The sequence below is a fragment of the Rosa chinensis genome, chromosome 5, assembly GCF_002994745.2.
Source record: "Rosa chinensis cultivar Old Blush chromosome 5, RchiOBHm-V2, whole genome shotgun sequence".
Lineage (NCBI taxonomy): Eukaryota > Viridiplantae > Streptophyta > Magnoliopsida > Rosales > Rosaceae > Rosa > Rosa chinensis.
The window spans coordinates 27,243,537-27,260,810 of record NC_037092.1 but is presented as its reverse complement, the minus strand read 5'-3'; the positions used below and the strand labels follow the sequence as shown (position 1 = coordinate 27,260,810).

At 48.7% G+C, this 17,274-nt stretch overlaps 1 protein-coding gene across 1 annotated transcript; it reads left to right on the top strand.

The window, feature by feature from the left end:
• Positions 1 to 150: 150 nt before the first annotated feature.
• On the top strand, positions 151 to 13,129 carry LOC112203551 (cysteine-rich receptor-like protein kinase 15). Its single transcript, XM_024344504.2, has 3 exons — positions 151 to 576; positions 715 to 952; positions 12,961 to 13,129. Exons 1-3 carry the CDS (start codon positions 402 to 404, stop codon positions 13,127 to 13,129), a joined length of 582 nt encoding a protein of 193 aa, XP_024200272.2. The 5' UTR covers positions 151 to 401.
• Positions 13,130 to 17,274: the final 4,145 nt, after the last annotated feature.

The following is a 17,274-nucleotide window of genomic DNA, read 5'->3' as shown; positions in this document are numbered from 1 at the left end:
CATTTAATAAAATTCTCTGATAGGTTGGACTTTGTGCTATATCAGCTATCGCAGAAAGTGTGATGCAGGTGCTACTCACATAAGTGGTTCATCTTACATTATTCTTATTTTTTATTGCAATTGAAATTATTCTTCTATGAAATGAGATTATGCTTCTGTTGATACGTTAATAGGTCATTTTCAATTGCTCTCTTGTACTCACAATTGTGAAAAATTGGTAAAATACTTTTGTTTTGGTGAGCTTATATGGGATACAAGTATACGCTCCATAATAGACAAGTCCAAACACTATAACAAGAATATATTCCCAACAACTTTTTTCTTTAATATAACTATTGTTTTTCATTTCATAAACTCATTTTCAAGGTAGGCTATTAAATGGACAATATATTGCTGTGAAAATGCTCTCCAAGAGTTCTAAACAGGGTGATCGTGAATTTAAAAATGAAGTCAGGTTACTTGCTCCGCTTCAACACAGGAACTTGGTAAAATTAGTAGGCTTTTGCATAAAAGGAGGGGAAAGGCTCCTCATTTATGAATATGTACCTAATACAAGCCTTAATCACTACATTTTTGGTATGTTATCCACTATTCCTCAATATATAAATTTCATACTTATAATTTCTTTGAGATTTTATATATGTTAGATAAAAGTAAGATACACTACAATTAACACAGCCACACATTACATCTGTCTAACAAAATTATTTTTAGATCATATCAATCATGAACATTTGGATTGGGAAACACGTTACAATATCATAGGAGGAATTGTTCGTGGTCTTCTTTATCTTCATGAAGATTCTCGAATACGAGTTATTCACTGCGATCTCAAACTCAGCAACATTTTGCTAGGTGAAGATATGAACCCTAAAATTGCAGATTTTGGTACTGCAAGATTGTTTGTCAAGGGTCAAACTCAAGGAGATGCAAAGACTATTGTTGGGACCGAGTAAGTACACATGGTAGTACGATACTCTAACTTTTGCTTTGTGCTTCCAAGAACCAAAATACTTGTGTTAATGCTCAAGTCCGGCGGTAGCCGATTCCTTGTTTAACGCGGGTCCGGTGGGCGGACCGCTACACCGAAGATTGGATGGTTCCTGTTTGCTTGCAACACGATAGACAGGGCGTCAGAGGGAGACCGCGTTGGGCGGTCTTCACTGCTCCGATGCCTAAGTCAGTCACTGTATATGTACAGCATAACAATAAATGAGTAGTAATTGCGTAATTAATGAGGAGAGAGGAGAGAACCTTCTATAGTTGAGGAAGAGGCTGATCTTCCTCTTGTTTCCGATGTGGGATTGATGTGCTTCGATTCCCAGTGTCTGGAGCCTCTGATGCTATCTTGACGCGGCGCGTGGCGGTGCGTCAGCGGTGATCTGGGGGCGGCCCAGGGCTTAAGCGGTAGCCTGCCTGGCCGTGCCTTCGCACGTCATCCCTTTGGTGGGAGTTGGTACCTCTGGCGATACAATGAGCGTGGCTCATTACAGCTAATTATGCTCGTTCTGGCACATGTAGGTACAAGTCCCCCAAGTCCCCAGTCAAGGAGGGCAATCTTGGTTGGGGAGTTGCATAATTAGCGTCAGTGCGTTGTCAACCATGGATTTACTGAGCAAACGCTTTATACCCTTTCGGGTGGGCCCCTGCCAGGCCCGCCAGGGAGTCCCCCACTCCCTAGCCAAGACGGACCTCCGGATGGTCGGCAAATTGTTTGTTGAGGGGAAGCTACGCGGAGCAGAGGTGTTGGGTAGCGAGCCCAATCTTAGTACCCAGGTGACGGGAGTCAACGTACCTGATCAGGGTCGTCGTAGACTGTTGACAAGTTCCCGTGTCCCGTAGGGACGAGCTGACCGTAACGCCGCATGGCGGGCGTTGTCAAAGTGAGGCGTAGCCTCGGGATTCGCCGCTGGCGGTACCCCCCGCTGAATGTAGCAGGAAACAGCGTCGGGTAGACGTGCTCGGCGGTGGTTACTGAGCGGAGGTGCGCTCAGCAACACACGGGGTTTGCAAGAGGGGGTTATGCCGGCAGTGGCACATATAGCCGAGGCTGCCCCTTGCAAATTGTCAAGTGGAAGTCTTTAGCAGACTTAGATACTTGGAAAGTGACAAGTGAGAAGTTCCGCTAGCGGGGTTTCGCTCAGCGGTGACTTCGTCACGCGGAAAGTGACAAGTGAGAAGTTCCGCTGGCGGGGTTTCGCTCAGCGGACTTCGTCACCTGGAAAGTGACAAGTGAGAAGTTCCGCTAGCGGGGTTTCGCTCAGCGGCGACTTCGTCACGCGGAAAATGACAAGTGAGAAGTTCCGCTGGCGGGGTTTCGCTCAGCGGACTTCGTCACCTGGAAAGTGACAAGTGAGAAGTTTCGCTAGCGGGGTTTCGCTCAGCGGTGACTTCGTCACGCGGAAAATGACAAGTGAGAAGTTCCGCTGGCGGGGTTTCGCTCAGCGGACTTCGTCACCTGGAAAGTGACAAGTGAGAAGTTCTGCTAGCGGGGTTTCGCTTAGCGGCGACTTCATCACGCGGAAAATGACAAGTGAGAAGTTCCGCTGGCGGGGTTTCGCTCAGCGGACTTCGTCACCTGGAAAGTGACAAGTGAGAAGTTTCGCTAGCGGGGTTTCGCTCAGCGGTGATTTCCTCACGCGGAAAATGACAAGTGAGAAGTTCCGCTGGCGGGGTTTCGCTCAGCGGACTTCGTCACTTGGAAAGTGACAAGTGAGAAGTTTCGCTAGCGGGGTTTCGCTCAGCGGACTTCGCCGACGATTGGTGCCCTCCCCCTACAAGTAGTGGCTTCTACCAGACGCTTCGTCTGATGGTAGTTGACACGTGGCGAACCCCTAAAGGGTTAGCGTGCGAAGGTGTGTCTCCTCCGCCTAGCCGTCTCCTCGCCATAAATGTTAGTAATGATGGATTTTGTAACCGAGGCGACGCCTCGGTTAATCCGGAGAGTAACTGTAGTTGCGGGACACGTTTACGGCTGTCGTCTGATGTCGTTTTTTCAACGGACGGCGTAGGATTGTTTGAAGTTGACATAAAAGGGGGGGAAGGTAGCATATTTGGCATTGCTCTAAACTTTGAACTGTACCTTCGTCGTCTTCAAGCGTTCTGTGTCTGAGATCGGAGAAGAGAAGTGAGGTGATATTGGCGAGTTTTCGTGCGTGGAAGAACCGACGATCTCCGGCTTTGAAGACTAGTGCTCACACTGCTGTCAGAGGCTCTATTGTTAAGGTTGGTATTCTGGCCTATTTCCCTGTTTCATTGGGTGTCTGCCTCTGTGAATTTCTGGGTTTTGGGTGTTTCTGTGGTATGTTATTTGTCGACGTACTGTGAGGGTGTGAGAGTGGGTTTGGGGAAGGGTGGTTGTGATTGACAGAATTGGGGTTGTTTGGGCTTTTCTAGATGGTCGAATCTGGGTTTGAGTGCGTTTGTTCTTGTTTTGGCATTTTCTGGGTTTGAGTGTTCTTGATGATCTTGGGCACTGAATGATATAGGGGTAGTTTAGATCTTTGTGTGAGCTAACTTATTTGGGTTTTAGGGTTTTGGGATGGCCGACGTCATAGAGATTTCGAGCAATGAGGATTCCGGATCTGAAGTGTCGTTCAGCGCGGCGGATAGAAATTTTATTGATTCGTTGCGTCCGTCTGCCCGTGCAGGAACCTCACTGCTAGAACCGCTAGAGGTCGAGCCGCTACAGACCATTCCGTGGGACGTAGATATGGATCGCTCATCTCGTCCGGAGAGTTCTAGGGCGGGGGAGGCTGCCGCTGCACGCACTCTGCATGAAGAGCGGCTAGAAAGTAATAGTGCCGCCAGCGGTTCCGCTGGCGGAGGAGGTGCGGCGGGAGAGGACACCGAGTTGGCGTGGGTGTTCGAGGATGGCATCCCCATTGACGAGGCGGGAGGTAGGATGACAGCGGTTGCCGTCAACCAGCTGAAGCGAGTGTTCCGGTTGCTCGGCGTGGTGAAGCTGCGTCCGCCGACGGTAGAGGAGAAGGCTTCGATTCTGCCAGCGGGCCACGCCGCTGTGCACGAGGCTATATTCCGCGAGGGAGTGACCCTGCCGCTGGTGCCCAACCTTCAGATCCTGGTGTGTGAGTTCGGCATCGCCTTTGGGCAAGTGTGCCCTAACATGTGGCGGTTGTTGCTGGCGTTGAACTCACTGTGGCAGTTGTCTGGTTGCAAAGGACCGACCGTGGCGGAGGTATTACACTTCTATGAACTGGTGTACGTGAAGTGCCAGGGTTGTAGGGGGCAGGTAAACCTCAGTCGTCGCCAAGGAGCGCCCAAGCTGATCGAGAACCTGCGGGACTCGATGTCGTACTGGCGGGGTTCGTTTTGCATTGCCACAGCGGGTTGGGAGTAGCAAGCGGGGTCTAACGAGGGGGAGCCGTCGTTTAGAATTAAGTCAGAGTTTCAGCCCATCCGAGGTTGTTTGTCGTTTCCGCTGAACACGACTGGCGGGGTTCCTGCTTTTTCTCTTTTTTTTTCTACTGATAATGACCCCGTTTTTTTTTTCTTTTTTTTTTTCACCTGACTCGTGAGGAAGAGTGCCGCGTAGCACGCATCAAGGGTTGTTGGCGGAATCGCAACTTACTGGACTTCCGTCTCCTCACCGGGTGGGAGCTGCTGGTAGCGCAACAACTGACGCGTGCTGTTGGTAAGTACTCTCCACTGGACTGCATGTTTTGTAACGTTGCCTCATACTGACCGGCTTGCCATTATGTACTTCTGTAGAGACTCCTCCGGGAAACAAGGCCAACCGTGACGCTTTCAAGAAAGCGATGGACCGCGCTGAAATGCCATGTATGCTTCCGAGTTGGCAGCGCAGAAAACGGCGGTGGACCCCGATACGCTGGCGCTGAGCCCATCAGAAGTTCCGGTGGTGCTGCCAATGCCGCACCACTCTCATCTTGGTGGTGACGGGCTGCCCGCTGTTCAGGCGGTTACTGGCGCGGAGAGCGAGGCGGCGCCGCGGGAGGAAAGAGCGCCGGCGATACGGCGCGGGGTGCCAAAGAAGACGGTAAGCCCAACGGAGGGAGTAACCATAGCGGGGTTGGAGCCGCCGAGGGAGGGTTCGAGGGTTGGAGCCGCCGAGGGAGGGTACGCGGACCCTTCTGCGAAAACGCCGTCAACCAGACTCCGGCGGGGAAGAGGAGGAGGTGGAAGTCACCGGGGCCCGCCAGCAGCCGAAGAAATCAAGGCAGGCTCAGCCTAAGGCTCCCGCTGACGTGGCTACAGTGGCAGGTACGAGCGGCCTGGATTCCTTTGCCGCTTACGCCGAGTTCCTCAACGACGGTGAGCGGGACTTCCTGTATCACCTTTGCGAGCGGCTGGGGTTCGGCGGCTTGGAAGGGATCATTCGGTCGACCGCCGTCAGCGAGTCGCCCTTCAGCACAGCCTTTGGGCACGTCTCCGTTGGGCTCCACGAGATGTTCCAGGCGGCGTCCAAGCAGCCCCTGGTTGAGCGGGAGCTGAGGGAGGAAGTGGCGGGCCTCCAGAGGGACTTGGGGAAGGCCCAGGAAAAGCTAGCTGACGTCGAGCGACGTTTGACAAAGGCCGACTGCGATGCGGCAGATGCCAGGGGCAAGCTGAACGTTGCCATTGAGCAGCACCTGGAGCAGAATGAGTGGTATGCCAAGCTGGAGCAGGACATGTCCCTGCTGCGGGACCGGGTGACCGCGAAGGAGAAGAAAGTTGAGATCCTTCAGCGGGAGTCCGCCGCCAAACAAGCGGAGATCAAGCGGCTAGAGGGTGAAGTCGCTCGCTTGGAGGCTGAGGGGGGCCGTGCTGCGGCTGCCGCTGTTGAATCGTACAAGCATTCGATGGAGTACAAGAAGGCGGTGAACGAAGCAGCGAAGGCCGGTGCCTTAGCTAAGGTGGAGATGCTGCAGCAAAAGGGCGCCATCGATTGGGCGAAGGCGTCGATGCCGGTCGTGCAGCCTTCCAAGGAAGCTCCGCCGACAACCAGTACCGCTCCCACTGCTGCCCCCACTGCCTCCCCTGGTCAAGTTGGAGCCCGCTCGGGTAGCGGGGAGAGTGGCGAATTCCCAGAGGGCGACTCCCAGCGGACGCCTACACAGTTTGAGATGTCCCGCGCTGGGTTCTTGGCGGCTCACACCCGGGCGGATGGCACAATAGAGACCCCCAGTCCCACAGCCCGAGGGTCGGACCAGACGAGCCGCTCCCATCAGCCGCAGGCCTCCAGCGGAAATGCCGAAGGTATCGGGGCCAACCCCGCCAACCCCTGAATAGGAGTAGGAAAGTTTTTTTTGTAGCCGCTGAGGCATAAATACCTTATGTAATTTAGTTTGGATATGAATGAAATTTTGGAATCCCAAGCCTCTATACTTGTTTTTCTTTTTGTTTGTGATAATGTGTGTGTGCCGCTAGAGGTCTTGACACTGCTTTTGGTCATGAATGAAACACTAAAGGAATTAAAATTGGTCCAAGTGCACAATGCAGCAGACGTAGTCCGCTGACTGGCGTTGCCAGTTGCCCTCAGTGCTAGACTTGGTAACAATGGTTTGAATAATTCCTCGTTTCATTGATAGCTGTCTGAACAGCGTTTACAAAAGCGGGGTCGTACCCGTTGGGTAGCTTCCCTTAGCTAAATATGAACAAAAATTTAGCTAAGTCAAGATGCTCTTGGGTAGCGGTATGACTACTTGTAGTAATACCGAAGGTGTTCGGTATTCCAAGGGTGGTTCGTTGTGACGCCATCCTTGTCCATTAAGTAGAAGGTGCTTGGACTAACGACGTCTACAATTTTGTATGGACCTTCCCAAGTTGGGCGGAGTTTTGTTGGTGGTGGTATGACTTCCTTCATTACCTAGTCCCCCAGTTGGAGGTTGCGGGCCTTGACCCTGGCGTTGTAGAAACGTGATACCCGCCGCTTATTCTGGAGATTGCGCAAATGGGCTGCGTCTCGTTTTTCCTCTAGTAAATCCTTGTCGAGGTCAACGCCGTCGCTGTTGGTCTCGGGGCTGTAGCCTTCGACCCTAGCGGTAGGTTGGGTTACCTTGATAGGCAGGACAGCTTCAGTCCCGAACATCATACAAAAGGGGGTTTCACTTGTGGCGGAAGTTGGGGTTGTTCTGATGGCCCATAGAACTTCCGGGAGCTTCTCCGCCCACAAACCCTTGGCCTTGTCGAGCTTCTTCTGTAACAGTTTCTTGATTATCTTGTTTGCCGCTTCGACTTGGCCGTTTGTTTGGGGGTGAGCGACGGATGCGAAACGCATCTTGGTGCCCAGGTTTGCGGTGAAAGAGATGAGTTCCTTATTGTTGAACTGTGTGCCGTTGTCTGTGATGATTGCATGCGGGACACCGTAGCGGCAGTAGATGTTCTTCCAAAGGAAGTGAATTACCTTGGCGGTAGTTATTGTCGTCAAAGGTTCCGCCTCTATCCATTTGCTGTTGTAGTCGATGGCAACAATGATGTATTTGAACTGCCCTTTGGCGGTTTGGAATTTTCCCATCAGGTCCAGGCCCCACGTTGAGTGAATCCAGGGACCGACGATAACCGACATAGGTTCCGCCGGGGCATGTGGTAGATCAGCATATTGTTGGCATTTGTGACAAGATTTTGCTATCCGTCTGGCGTCATCACCGAGCGTAGGCCAAAAGTAGCCTTGTCGCATTGTGCGATTGGCCAAGGATCTGGCGCCTGAATGATTTCCGCATTCCCCGCCATGTATTGTTGCCAGCACGACCTTTCCCTCCTCTGGAGTTAGACAACGGAGGTTGGGGTGAGTTGATCCTTGGCGGTAAAGTTTGCCGCTCTGCATATCGTAACGGGTTGCTCTCCGCTGGAGCTATTGTGCCTTGATCTTGTCCTCTGGCAGTGTCCCGTTGCGCTTGTATTTAATAATTTCGTCCATCCAGCTAGGATTGGCCTCAATGTTGAAGATCTCCGCCAGGGTTTTTGTGATACTTGGCCTGTCCAGAGACTCCACCCTTGTGTCCGCTGGACTCTGGTGTGGTTGGGTGGTTGCCAGTTTTGCCAGCGAATCAGCCTTGGCGTTCTTTTACCTGGGGATTTGTGTGATGGTGTGGAACTTGAACTTTTTGAGCAGCGTTTTGGCGTATCCTAAGTATGTCGCTAACTGCTGGTCCTTGGCCTGAAAACTGTCGTTGATCTGGTTAACAACTAACTGAGAGTCGCTGAAGATGTTGACACTGTCGGCCCCTGAATCAATGGCGAGGAGTAGGCCGACAATGAGTGCCTCATATTCCGCCATGTTGTTAGAAGCTTTGAAGTTGAATTTCAACGCGTATTCGACGCTAAGCCCCCTGGTCCTGTTAGGATGATTCCGGCACCGCTGGCCTTGGCGGAAGCGGAACCGTCCACGTGTACGTTCAAGTCTGATTGTTGGGGAGCCGGCTCCATAGCCGTAACCATTTCCGTTCCAGGCTGTACATCGATCTTGGTTTCGGGCTGACGCCTGGTGAGCTCAGCAATGAAGTCTGCCACCGCCTGGCCCTTCATGGCGGTCCGTGGTTTGTAGTCTATGTCAAACTCGCTGAGCTCAATGGCCTACTTGCTGAGGCGCCCCGAATGTTCAGGGTTCTGCATCACTTGTCTCAGCGGTTGATTGGTTAACACATGGATTGTATGGGCTTGGAAGTACTGGCGGAGGCACCTGGCGGCAACAATGAGTGCGAGAGCAAGCTGTTCCAATGGAGGATACCGTGTTTCTGCTCCATTCATGCCCCTTCCGGCATAGAAAACTGGGAGCTCGTCCTGGCCCTCCCGCCGGACGATGGCGCAGCTCACCGCTGATTGAGATATCGCTAGGTAAATGTACAATGTTTCTCCTTGGACAAGAATGGAGAGGAGTGGCACTGCCGCCAGGTATTCCTTCAGGCCCTGGAACGCCGCCTGGCACTCTGGGTTCCAATCAATGACCTTCTTGTGGGTAGTTTTAAGGACTTTGAAAAATGGGGCGCACCTGTCGGTCAGTCTGGAGATGAATCAAGACAGGGCGGTTAGCTTGCCCTGGAGGCACTGGACGTGCACCTTCCATTCCGGGTCCTTCAGGTTGAGGATGGCTTGTACCTTGTCAGGGTTGGCCTCGATGCCCCGCTCACTGACAATATACCCCAGAAATTTGCTGGCGGTGACGCCAAAGAAACATTTTTCCTGGTTTAGGCGCATGCCGTAGGCCAAGAGGATGGTAATTATGATTTTCAGGTTTGCCACATATCCGCTGGCCTTTATACTCTTGACCAACATGTCGTCTACGTAGACCTTGATTATCTTGCCTAGATGTTCTGCGAACATGGCGTTCATCAGCCGCTGATAAGTTGCCCCTGCATTCTTCAAACCGAAAGGCATCACATTGTAACAATAGAGGCCTTTGTCAGTGGTGAAGGTGGTGCATTCCTGGTCGTCGGGATGCATCCTGATCTGGTTATAGCCTGAGAATGCATCCATCATACTGAGGAGCTCGTGTCCAGCGGTTGCGTCGACGAGTTGGTCGATGAGGGGTAGTGGGAAGCTGTCCTTCGGGCATGCCTTGTTAAGGTTTTTGAAGTCGACGCACATCCTCCACCTGCCGCTAGCCTTTTTGACCATAACCAGGTTGGAAATCCACTGGGGATAGATGACCTGGCGGATGAACCCAATGCCCCGGAGCTTGGCAACCTCTTCTCTTATAGCACGGTACTTCTCTTCATCGAAGGCTCTGCGTTTTTGTTTGATAGGATAGAAGGATGGTTTGATGCGCTAACTTGTGTGTGATGATCTCAGGGGAGATACCTGGCATGTCTGCATACGACCAGACAAAGACCGTAGCGTTGTCACGCAGGAACTGAGTGAGCTCCGCCGCCAGCTCTGGGTCTAATTGAGCGCCTATGCGGACAGTCCGCTCAGGGTGCTCGTCCGAGATGCTGACAACCCTCAGTGATGTTTCTGGGTTAACCGGCTCCTTCCTTACGTACTTCTTTTCGTCTTCCCTGGGGTCCTCAAAAATGTTTGGTTGCGGTGCCTGACTGCCTACCGCTAAGATCTCATGGAGGCGGGTTGATTGTGCGATAGTAGTGGAATAACACTCACGTGCCGACTGTTGACTTCCCCTGACACAGCCTGTGCCGTTGGGTGTGGGGAACTTCACGAGCAACTTATACCCGGCGATGATGCACTTGAGTTTGTTGAGCACAGGCCGACCAACGATGGAGTTGTATGAGCTGAAGCAATCGACAACTATGAACTCTGTATGTATTTCAGCCATACATGGACTAGTACTGATAACTAGTCGCATATAGTCAGAGCCCAGCGGTTGTGTCACGTCACCGGAGAAGCTGAGCAGTGGTTCATGATCTTGGAGCAATTTTCTGTTCCGCTTAAGGTTGTTGTAACAACTACTGAATATAACGTTGACAGCGGAGCCGCTATCAACCAGGATTCTTCCCACCGACATTTTGCCGATAATAGCGTCGATCAAGAAAGGATCGTCGTGGGGCAGATGTACTCCGCGTTCCTCCTCCTCTGAGAAGGTAATAGGCTCCCAACCAGACCTTGGGAGTTTAGCGGATCTTTCGTAGCGGATGTTGCAGACTTCCTTTGGGTGATTGGCTCGCGCATAACACTTTCTAGCTCTGTGAGACATGTTGGTGATTGGAGCACCACCGTCGATTGTGTTGATGCGGCCCATGGGCTCAATGTCGGAGATCACGGGTGGCGGTTGACGCACCTTGAACTGCTCAAGCCTGCCGTCACGGTACAAGGTCTCGATGGCTGTTTTGAGGGCGTTACAGCTGTTGGTATTGTGACCGTTGTCTTCGTGGTATTTACACCACCTGCCGGTGTTTCTTGGCTTTCCTGTTTTTGGGTATTTTCCCGGGGGCGGTGGTGGGATCTGATCCTTGCACTGATTGTATATTTCTTCATACGAAGCTGTGAGGACTGTAAATACTGCATACCGCTGGGAAGACTCCGTATGTTTGTTGCGGTTGTCCCCATGGGGTGGGTGGTTTCCCTTGTAATGTTGGTCCTTTTGCCGCTTGTTTTGGTACTGACCCTGCTGCCACTCCCTCTTCTTGTCAGTTGGTGGTGTGGAGGTTTTATTAGCGGTTCCCTGCTGACTAGAGGAGGGCTGTGTCGACTTTGCTAGCGCCGCTGGTGGCGGTGGGGTCTCCCCATATGTGATGAATTCTGCTTGGGCATGAATGACTGCCTCACTCATGAGGTGGTCGTATACCGCATTTGGGTGATTGTAGTTGAGATGATAGAGAAATGGCCCTTTGAGGAGTCCCTGCTTAAAAGCCGCCGAAACCATTGTTTTATCAAGATCACGGCACTGAGATGCTGCCGCTCGCCACCTTGTAACGAATGCCTTCAGTGTCTCCTCCGTACCCTGCTTGACGTTGAACAGTTGGCTTGTGTTGTGGTGCCCGACGGACAGTAGGATGAACCGGGAAAGGAAAGCGTGCGACAATGCCTGGAATGAGTCAATGGACCCCGGCGGGCATTCGAAAAACCAATTCATTGCTTCATTGTCCAGCGTTTCGCTGAACAAGTGGCAGAGGGTGGCGTCATCGAATCCCTTGTTGTTGGTGACCTTCTTGAAGGTGTCCATATGGACGAAGGGATCAGTCTTACCGCTGTAATGTGACATTTTTGGAGTCTTCGCATACGCCGGTCTGACGGCCAACAAAATTGCAGCGGTAAATCGTCCTGGCCTGGATGCGAAAAGTGGATTTGAAGTTGGTGCCGGGGTGCCTGATTCCGCCCGGATTAACCTTTGTTCCAACTGCTGCATCCTTTCCAGTATTTGAGAGGTTGCATCGCCGGCGGGGTCTAGCCGGGTACTCTGCTGAACTGATCCTCGCCTAGGAGCGGGTGGGTTTCCCTCTGTTCTTGCCCGAGGTCTCGAGAGGTGGGTGTGCAGTGATGACTCGGCCTCCTGTTCCAACATTAACTGGGGTACAGGGGGCGGTCCCATTCTCGCTAGCTCTGGTGGGTGCAGTGGGACCTGAAGATGCACGACTGGTGCTGGTATCAATGCTCCGGTACCAGGTCGGCTGTGCCTGGTGCTTCGTGACTGCTCACTTCGCGCCGGGTTGGCAGTGGCCTCCAGCGTTTTCTTTAACTCATCAAAACGGGACACTAGCATGGCCACCTGCCTTTGGGCCTCGGCCTTTTCTTTGCGTTCTTGTTCACGCTCCCTGTTCTCTTTGTGAAGATCCGCCAGTGCCAGCTCATATAGAGAGGCGAGGTCTTGGCCTGGCGGGCGGCTGCCACTGGGGTTTGTCTCACCGCCGGGGTTGACCGGGGTGGTGAATAGCGCGCGGTTGATGCCTACCGCTGGATTGGTGGGTTGGGGGATGGTAGATTGATCTGCCTACTCTTCAGCGTCCCCCCCGCTGTCGTTAGTCATGGTGATTGTGGCGGGATGACCTTTTGTTCAAGGTTTCCCACAGACGGCGCCAATGTTAATGCTCAAGTCCGGCGGTAGCCGATTCCTTGTTTAACGCAGGTCCGGTGGGCGGACCGCTACTCCGAAGATTGGATGGTTCCTGTTTGCTTGCAACACGATAGACAGGGCGTCAGAGGGAGACCGCGTTGGGCGGTCTTCACTGCTCCGATGCCTAAGTCAGTCACTGTATATGTACAGCATAACAATAAATGAGTAGTAATTGCGTAATTAATGAGGAGAGAGGAGAGAACCTTCTATAGTTGAGGAAGAGGCTGATCTTCCTCTTGTTTCTGATGTGGGATTGATGTGCTTCGATTCCCAGCGTCTGGAGCCTCTGATGCTATCTTGACACGGCGCGTCAGCGGTGATCTGGGGGCGGCCCAAGGCTTAAGCGGTAGCCTGCTTGGCCGTGCCTTCGCAGGTCATCCCTTTGGTGGGAGTTGGTACCTCTGGCGGTACAGTGAGCGTGGCTCATTACAGCTAATTATGCTCGTTCTGGCACATGTAGGTACAACTTGCATATTTAATTTGATGTAATCATGCAGTGGATATATGGCGTCAGAATATGTAAATCAGAGTCGCTTTTCTGTCAAATCAGATGTCTTTAGTTTTGGCGTGATAGTTCTTGAGATAGTTAGTGGTCAGAAGATTGGTAGTTTCTGGAATGGTGACAATGCAGAGGATCTTTTAAGCTATGTGAGTAAGAATATATAATAAAGTTGTTACATCAATTCTCCATTATTATCTCGCCGACCCATTTTGGCTGCTATAGGAAAACGTAATAAGTTGCACAAATCTTTTCTTTTATATATATATATATATATTTGTAATTTTTACAGGCCTGGAGAAATTGGAGGCAGGATACAATTCTAAATATCATAGATCCCATGTTGACAACATGCTCAAGAAATGAAATGATCAGATGCATCCACATTGGTTTACTATGTGTCCAAGAAAATGCGAATGACAGACCAACCATGGGTTCTGTTGCTTCCATGCTTAACAGTCATTCTCTCATACATTTAGTACCCTCAAAACCAGCATATTATTCGCAATATAACTCTGAAATCTGAATCAGATACATCGGAGACGAGACTTACATTAACAGGCAATGTTACGGAACGCTATTAATAAATCCAAAAGCTTTCTGTATGTTTCAAAATATGTGGTTTCAAATATTAGCACCCACGCTAGGGGCTGAGTATTTTAATTTAATACGATTAATGAGGATCCTTGTATTTGTTCAAGTGATCATTTAAGCTACGCTAGTTGCTTCCATCAGCAATCAAAATAGGTGCAGAACGTGTAAATGCTTTTGCAGTTTATTTTTATTTTTATTATTATTATTATTATTATTTCATTGAACAGATGGTTTAGCTGGGTTGAGGTCGCATGTTAATGGTTAAAGTTTTTGTTTTTCTTCTGCGATTTTTTCTGTTATTGAAATAAATGACCATTTTGATTTTCCTTCTTGGGTTTTTGTTCTTGTAACTCTAACTGTATTATCGCTCCAGCTTTCCCAGTAACTCTAAAATATGTTTGACGGCGACGTATTTTTTTCCCTTTCAAAAAAAAAAAATGTTTGATGGCGGCTCTAAGGCTCTCACCGTATCACCCTAAGCTTGTATGAACCAATAGAATAATATCATAAACAAAATGCATAACACCATGAAAGATTAATGACAAATTAAACCACTATTCCATAATTTCGTACACAAGTATTATTTAGTGACAAGTAGCTGCTCTCCTTCGTCCCTTCACGATTTTCCATTGCCGTCGTCCTTGTCGGCGTTGGATTGGACTGTGTTGCCAAACGATTGTGTGGACGCCACGACTGCATCTTCAGTCTGGGCATGCAGGGTGTTAAGAGTTTCCCAGTGCGTAGGGAGGCTCGTACTTGGCCGCCTTTCTTCCTTCTTTTTCCATTTTCTTCTACTAGACGGAAAATGTGGGTTATCAAAACATCTCCAATATATAGGCTTTTTAATTAAATTAGCTCCAAAGTTATTATTATTATTATTATTTTTTTTTAGAATAAAATTAGCTGCAAAGTTAAAATTTAGAGAAAAGCTAAAAAATGTTGGATGTATGGATCCGATTCCACCTAGGATAAAGATTTGTTAATCCTTGATCAAAGATGAGCTTTGATTGTTACCTACCTACTTACATTATCCTACTTGGTAATGGTTTCTATGTCTATTGGGAATAGTTTACAGTGTCTTATAGGTTTAGGTTACCTACAAATACGGGCATATGTTGTAGTAGTAGATCAAGAAGAAGTCTTTGAATCATTAAATAGAGAGAGCAAGTGAGTTCTTGAGAGGTGGGAGAACTTCTTGTATTATTGTTCGTGTATTCTTCTTCTTCTATAGTGAAACCCAAGCAGCCTAGGGACGTACACAAAATTCTTTGCTGAAACTCGTTAACAAGTTCGTGTGTTCGTATTTATTTTCTCGATCATTTATCTATATTGTTTTGCACTTGTCTGCTTCCGCAAGAGGGATCCTAGGTCAAATTCCTAACATAGTGGTTTTAAAGCTTAGGCTATAGAGTGGAAACAATGAGCATAACAAATGTTGAGAAAAGGGTCGATAAGTTTGAGGACTACCTGAATATGAAGAAGCTTGCTAAGGATATCAAGGATGAAGAATTTGTTGAGATAGATAGGATGGCCCTTGGAGCCGTTTGATTATCGCTTTCAAATGAAGTACGGCGATTTGTTATCAAGGAGACAACGTTGAAGGGAATGATGGATAGTCTATCCAACATGTATGAGAAGCCAAATGTCGTTCAACAATTGTACTTGATGAGAACTGCTTTTCATTGTGAAAATGGGTAAGGGTATATCTGTTCGCCAACAAGTTGGGATAGTAGGTGATATTATTGAGAAACTAGCATCAGTGGATGTTAAATTCGATGAACACATCAAAGCATTAGTGTTGTTGATCTCCATGCCTTCGGATTGGGATGTGACTGTGAATTTGATTTGTAGCAGAGTTGAGACTACGAAGAAGTTGAAGTCTAATGATGTGCGCAACCCTCTTCTGAATGAGGAGACGCAAAGATAGAATAACCTTGAAGATCCTGAAATCCTTCAAATTCTGCACTCTTTATGGAAAATAGAGGTAGAACGTTCAACAAGAATTCAAACAACATTAGTGGAAGGTCTAAGTTTAGGGCACCGGAAAAGGTCCGAGTGTGTCCAAGTCAAGAAAGTAGTCCAATGGGTGTTGGCATTGCGAGAAGCCTGGACATGTCAAGAGAGACTGTAACCAGTGGAATGATGAAATGAAGATGGCAAACACAACTGAGAGTGATTCAAATGTATTTGTGTTGACGTTACTGAAGCACTATTAGAGTCATGGATCGCGACTCTGGAGCGTCTTTTCACTCAACTTCATAACAAGAGCTCATGGTGAGTAATCGATGTGGTAATTTTGGCAGAGTGTATCTTGGTGATGGTGGAGCCTTGGAGATTGTGGGAAAAGACAACGTGAAGATTTTGCTTAGGAATGGTGAAACGTGGACCTTGACCAATGTTAGACACATACCGCGGTTGAAGAGGAATTTGATTTCTGCAGGTCAATTGGATGATGAAGGATCTTGCACTACCTTCGAGAAAGGTATGTGGAAGCTATGTAAGAGAGCTATGATGTTAGCTCGTGGAATCAAGACGATGACACTCTATACGACCTTGAATATTGTTGCCATTTTTTAGAACAATGAAGGCGCTGTGATCGTTGAGGAAAATGAAGATGCATACTTATGGCATTGTAGACTTGGGCACATCCGCAAGAAAGGTATAGGCATTCTTCAGTCGAAGGGTAAACTACATGGTGTGAACTCAGTGAAGATCAGGCTTTATGAAGACTGCATTTTTTAGGAAGCAAAAGGTTGTTAGTTTCTCAAAAGGTAGCAAGGCTCCAAAAGATACAAAACTGGAGTTGGTTCATAATGATGTGTGGAGGCCTGCAACTGAGAAGTAGTTGGGTAGCTCAAAGTACTATGTGACTTTCATTGATGACGCCGCAAGAAAAATGTTAGTTTATTTCTTGAAAATAAATGAGAAGTGTTTGATACTTTCAAGAAGTGGAAGATGATCGTAGAGAATGAGACCGGGCTGGTCAAATATTTGAGGTCGAATAATAGAGATGAATATTGTGGTAATGATTTCAAAGAGTATTGTGTGAAGAATGAGATTACATGGAGATGACAATTCCGGGAACTCAATAGCAGAATGAAGTGGCTGAACGCATCAATATGACTCTGAATGAGTGTGCGAGGAGCATGAGGATACACACAAGGTTGCCAGACAAGTTTTTGGCTGATGCGGTTAATACTGTTGCTTGCTTAATTAACCGTGGACTGTCAATACCATTAAATCATCTCCTACCTGAGGAAAAATGAAGTGGAAAAGATATAGACCTATTGCATTTAAAAGTGTTTGGTTGCGTGGCATATGTTCACATTGAGACTGGTGCAAAAAGCAAGTTGGATCCTAAGTCTCAAAAGTGCATATTCATAGGCTATGGCGGTGATGAGCTTAGCTATAGATTTTGGGATATGCAGAATAAGAAAGTTGTACGGAGCAGGAATTTCCTTTTTAATGAAGAGGTGATATACAATAGTAGGCAAGTAGTAGAGCCTGTAAGTCCTATAAGAAAATATCGGCAGTTTACAAGATTGGAAGAACTGTCCACTGAAGATGTATCTAAGGTAAATCATGGGAAGAAACGACAACTACAAAAAGCTCTTGGATTGCAAAACCTGAAGAACAAGTTCCTATTGATGAGCCATTGACACCTTCTTTTGTGCTAAGAGTATCCTCAAGAAATACTAGAGGAATAACAGCTGATAGA

Excerpts from the sequence above, each read along its gene's own strand:
- LOC112203551 (XM_024344504.2), top strand. The coding sequence starts at position 402 with ATGCTCTCCAAGAGTTCTAAACAGGGTGATCGTGAATTTAAAAATGAA. Across the intron at positions 577-714 it reads CCTTAATCACTACATTTTTG|ATCATATCAATCATGAACAT; the intron begins GTATGTTATCCA and ends AATTATTTTTAG. Across the intron at positions 953-12,960 it reads AAGACTATTGTTGGGACCGA|TGGATATATGGCGTCAGAAT; the intron begins GTAAGTACACAT and ends GTAATCATGCAG.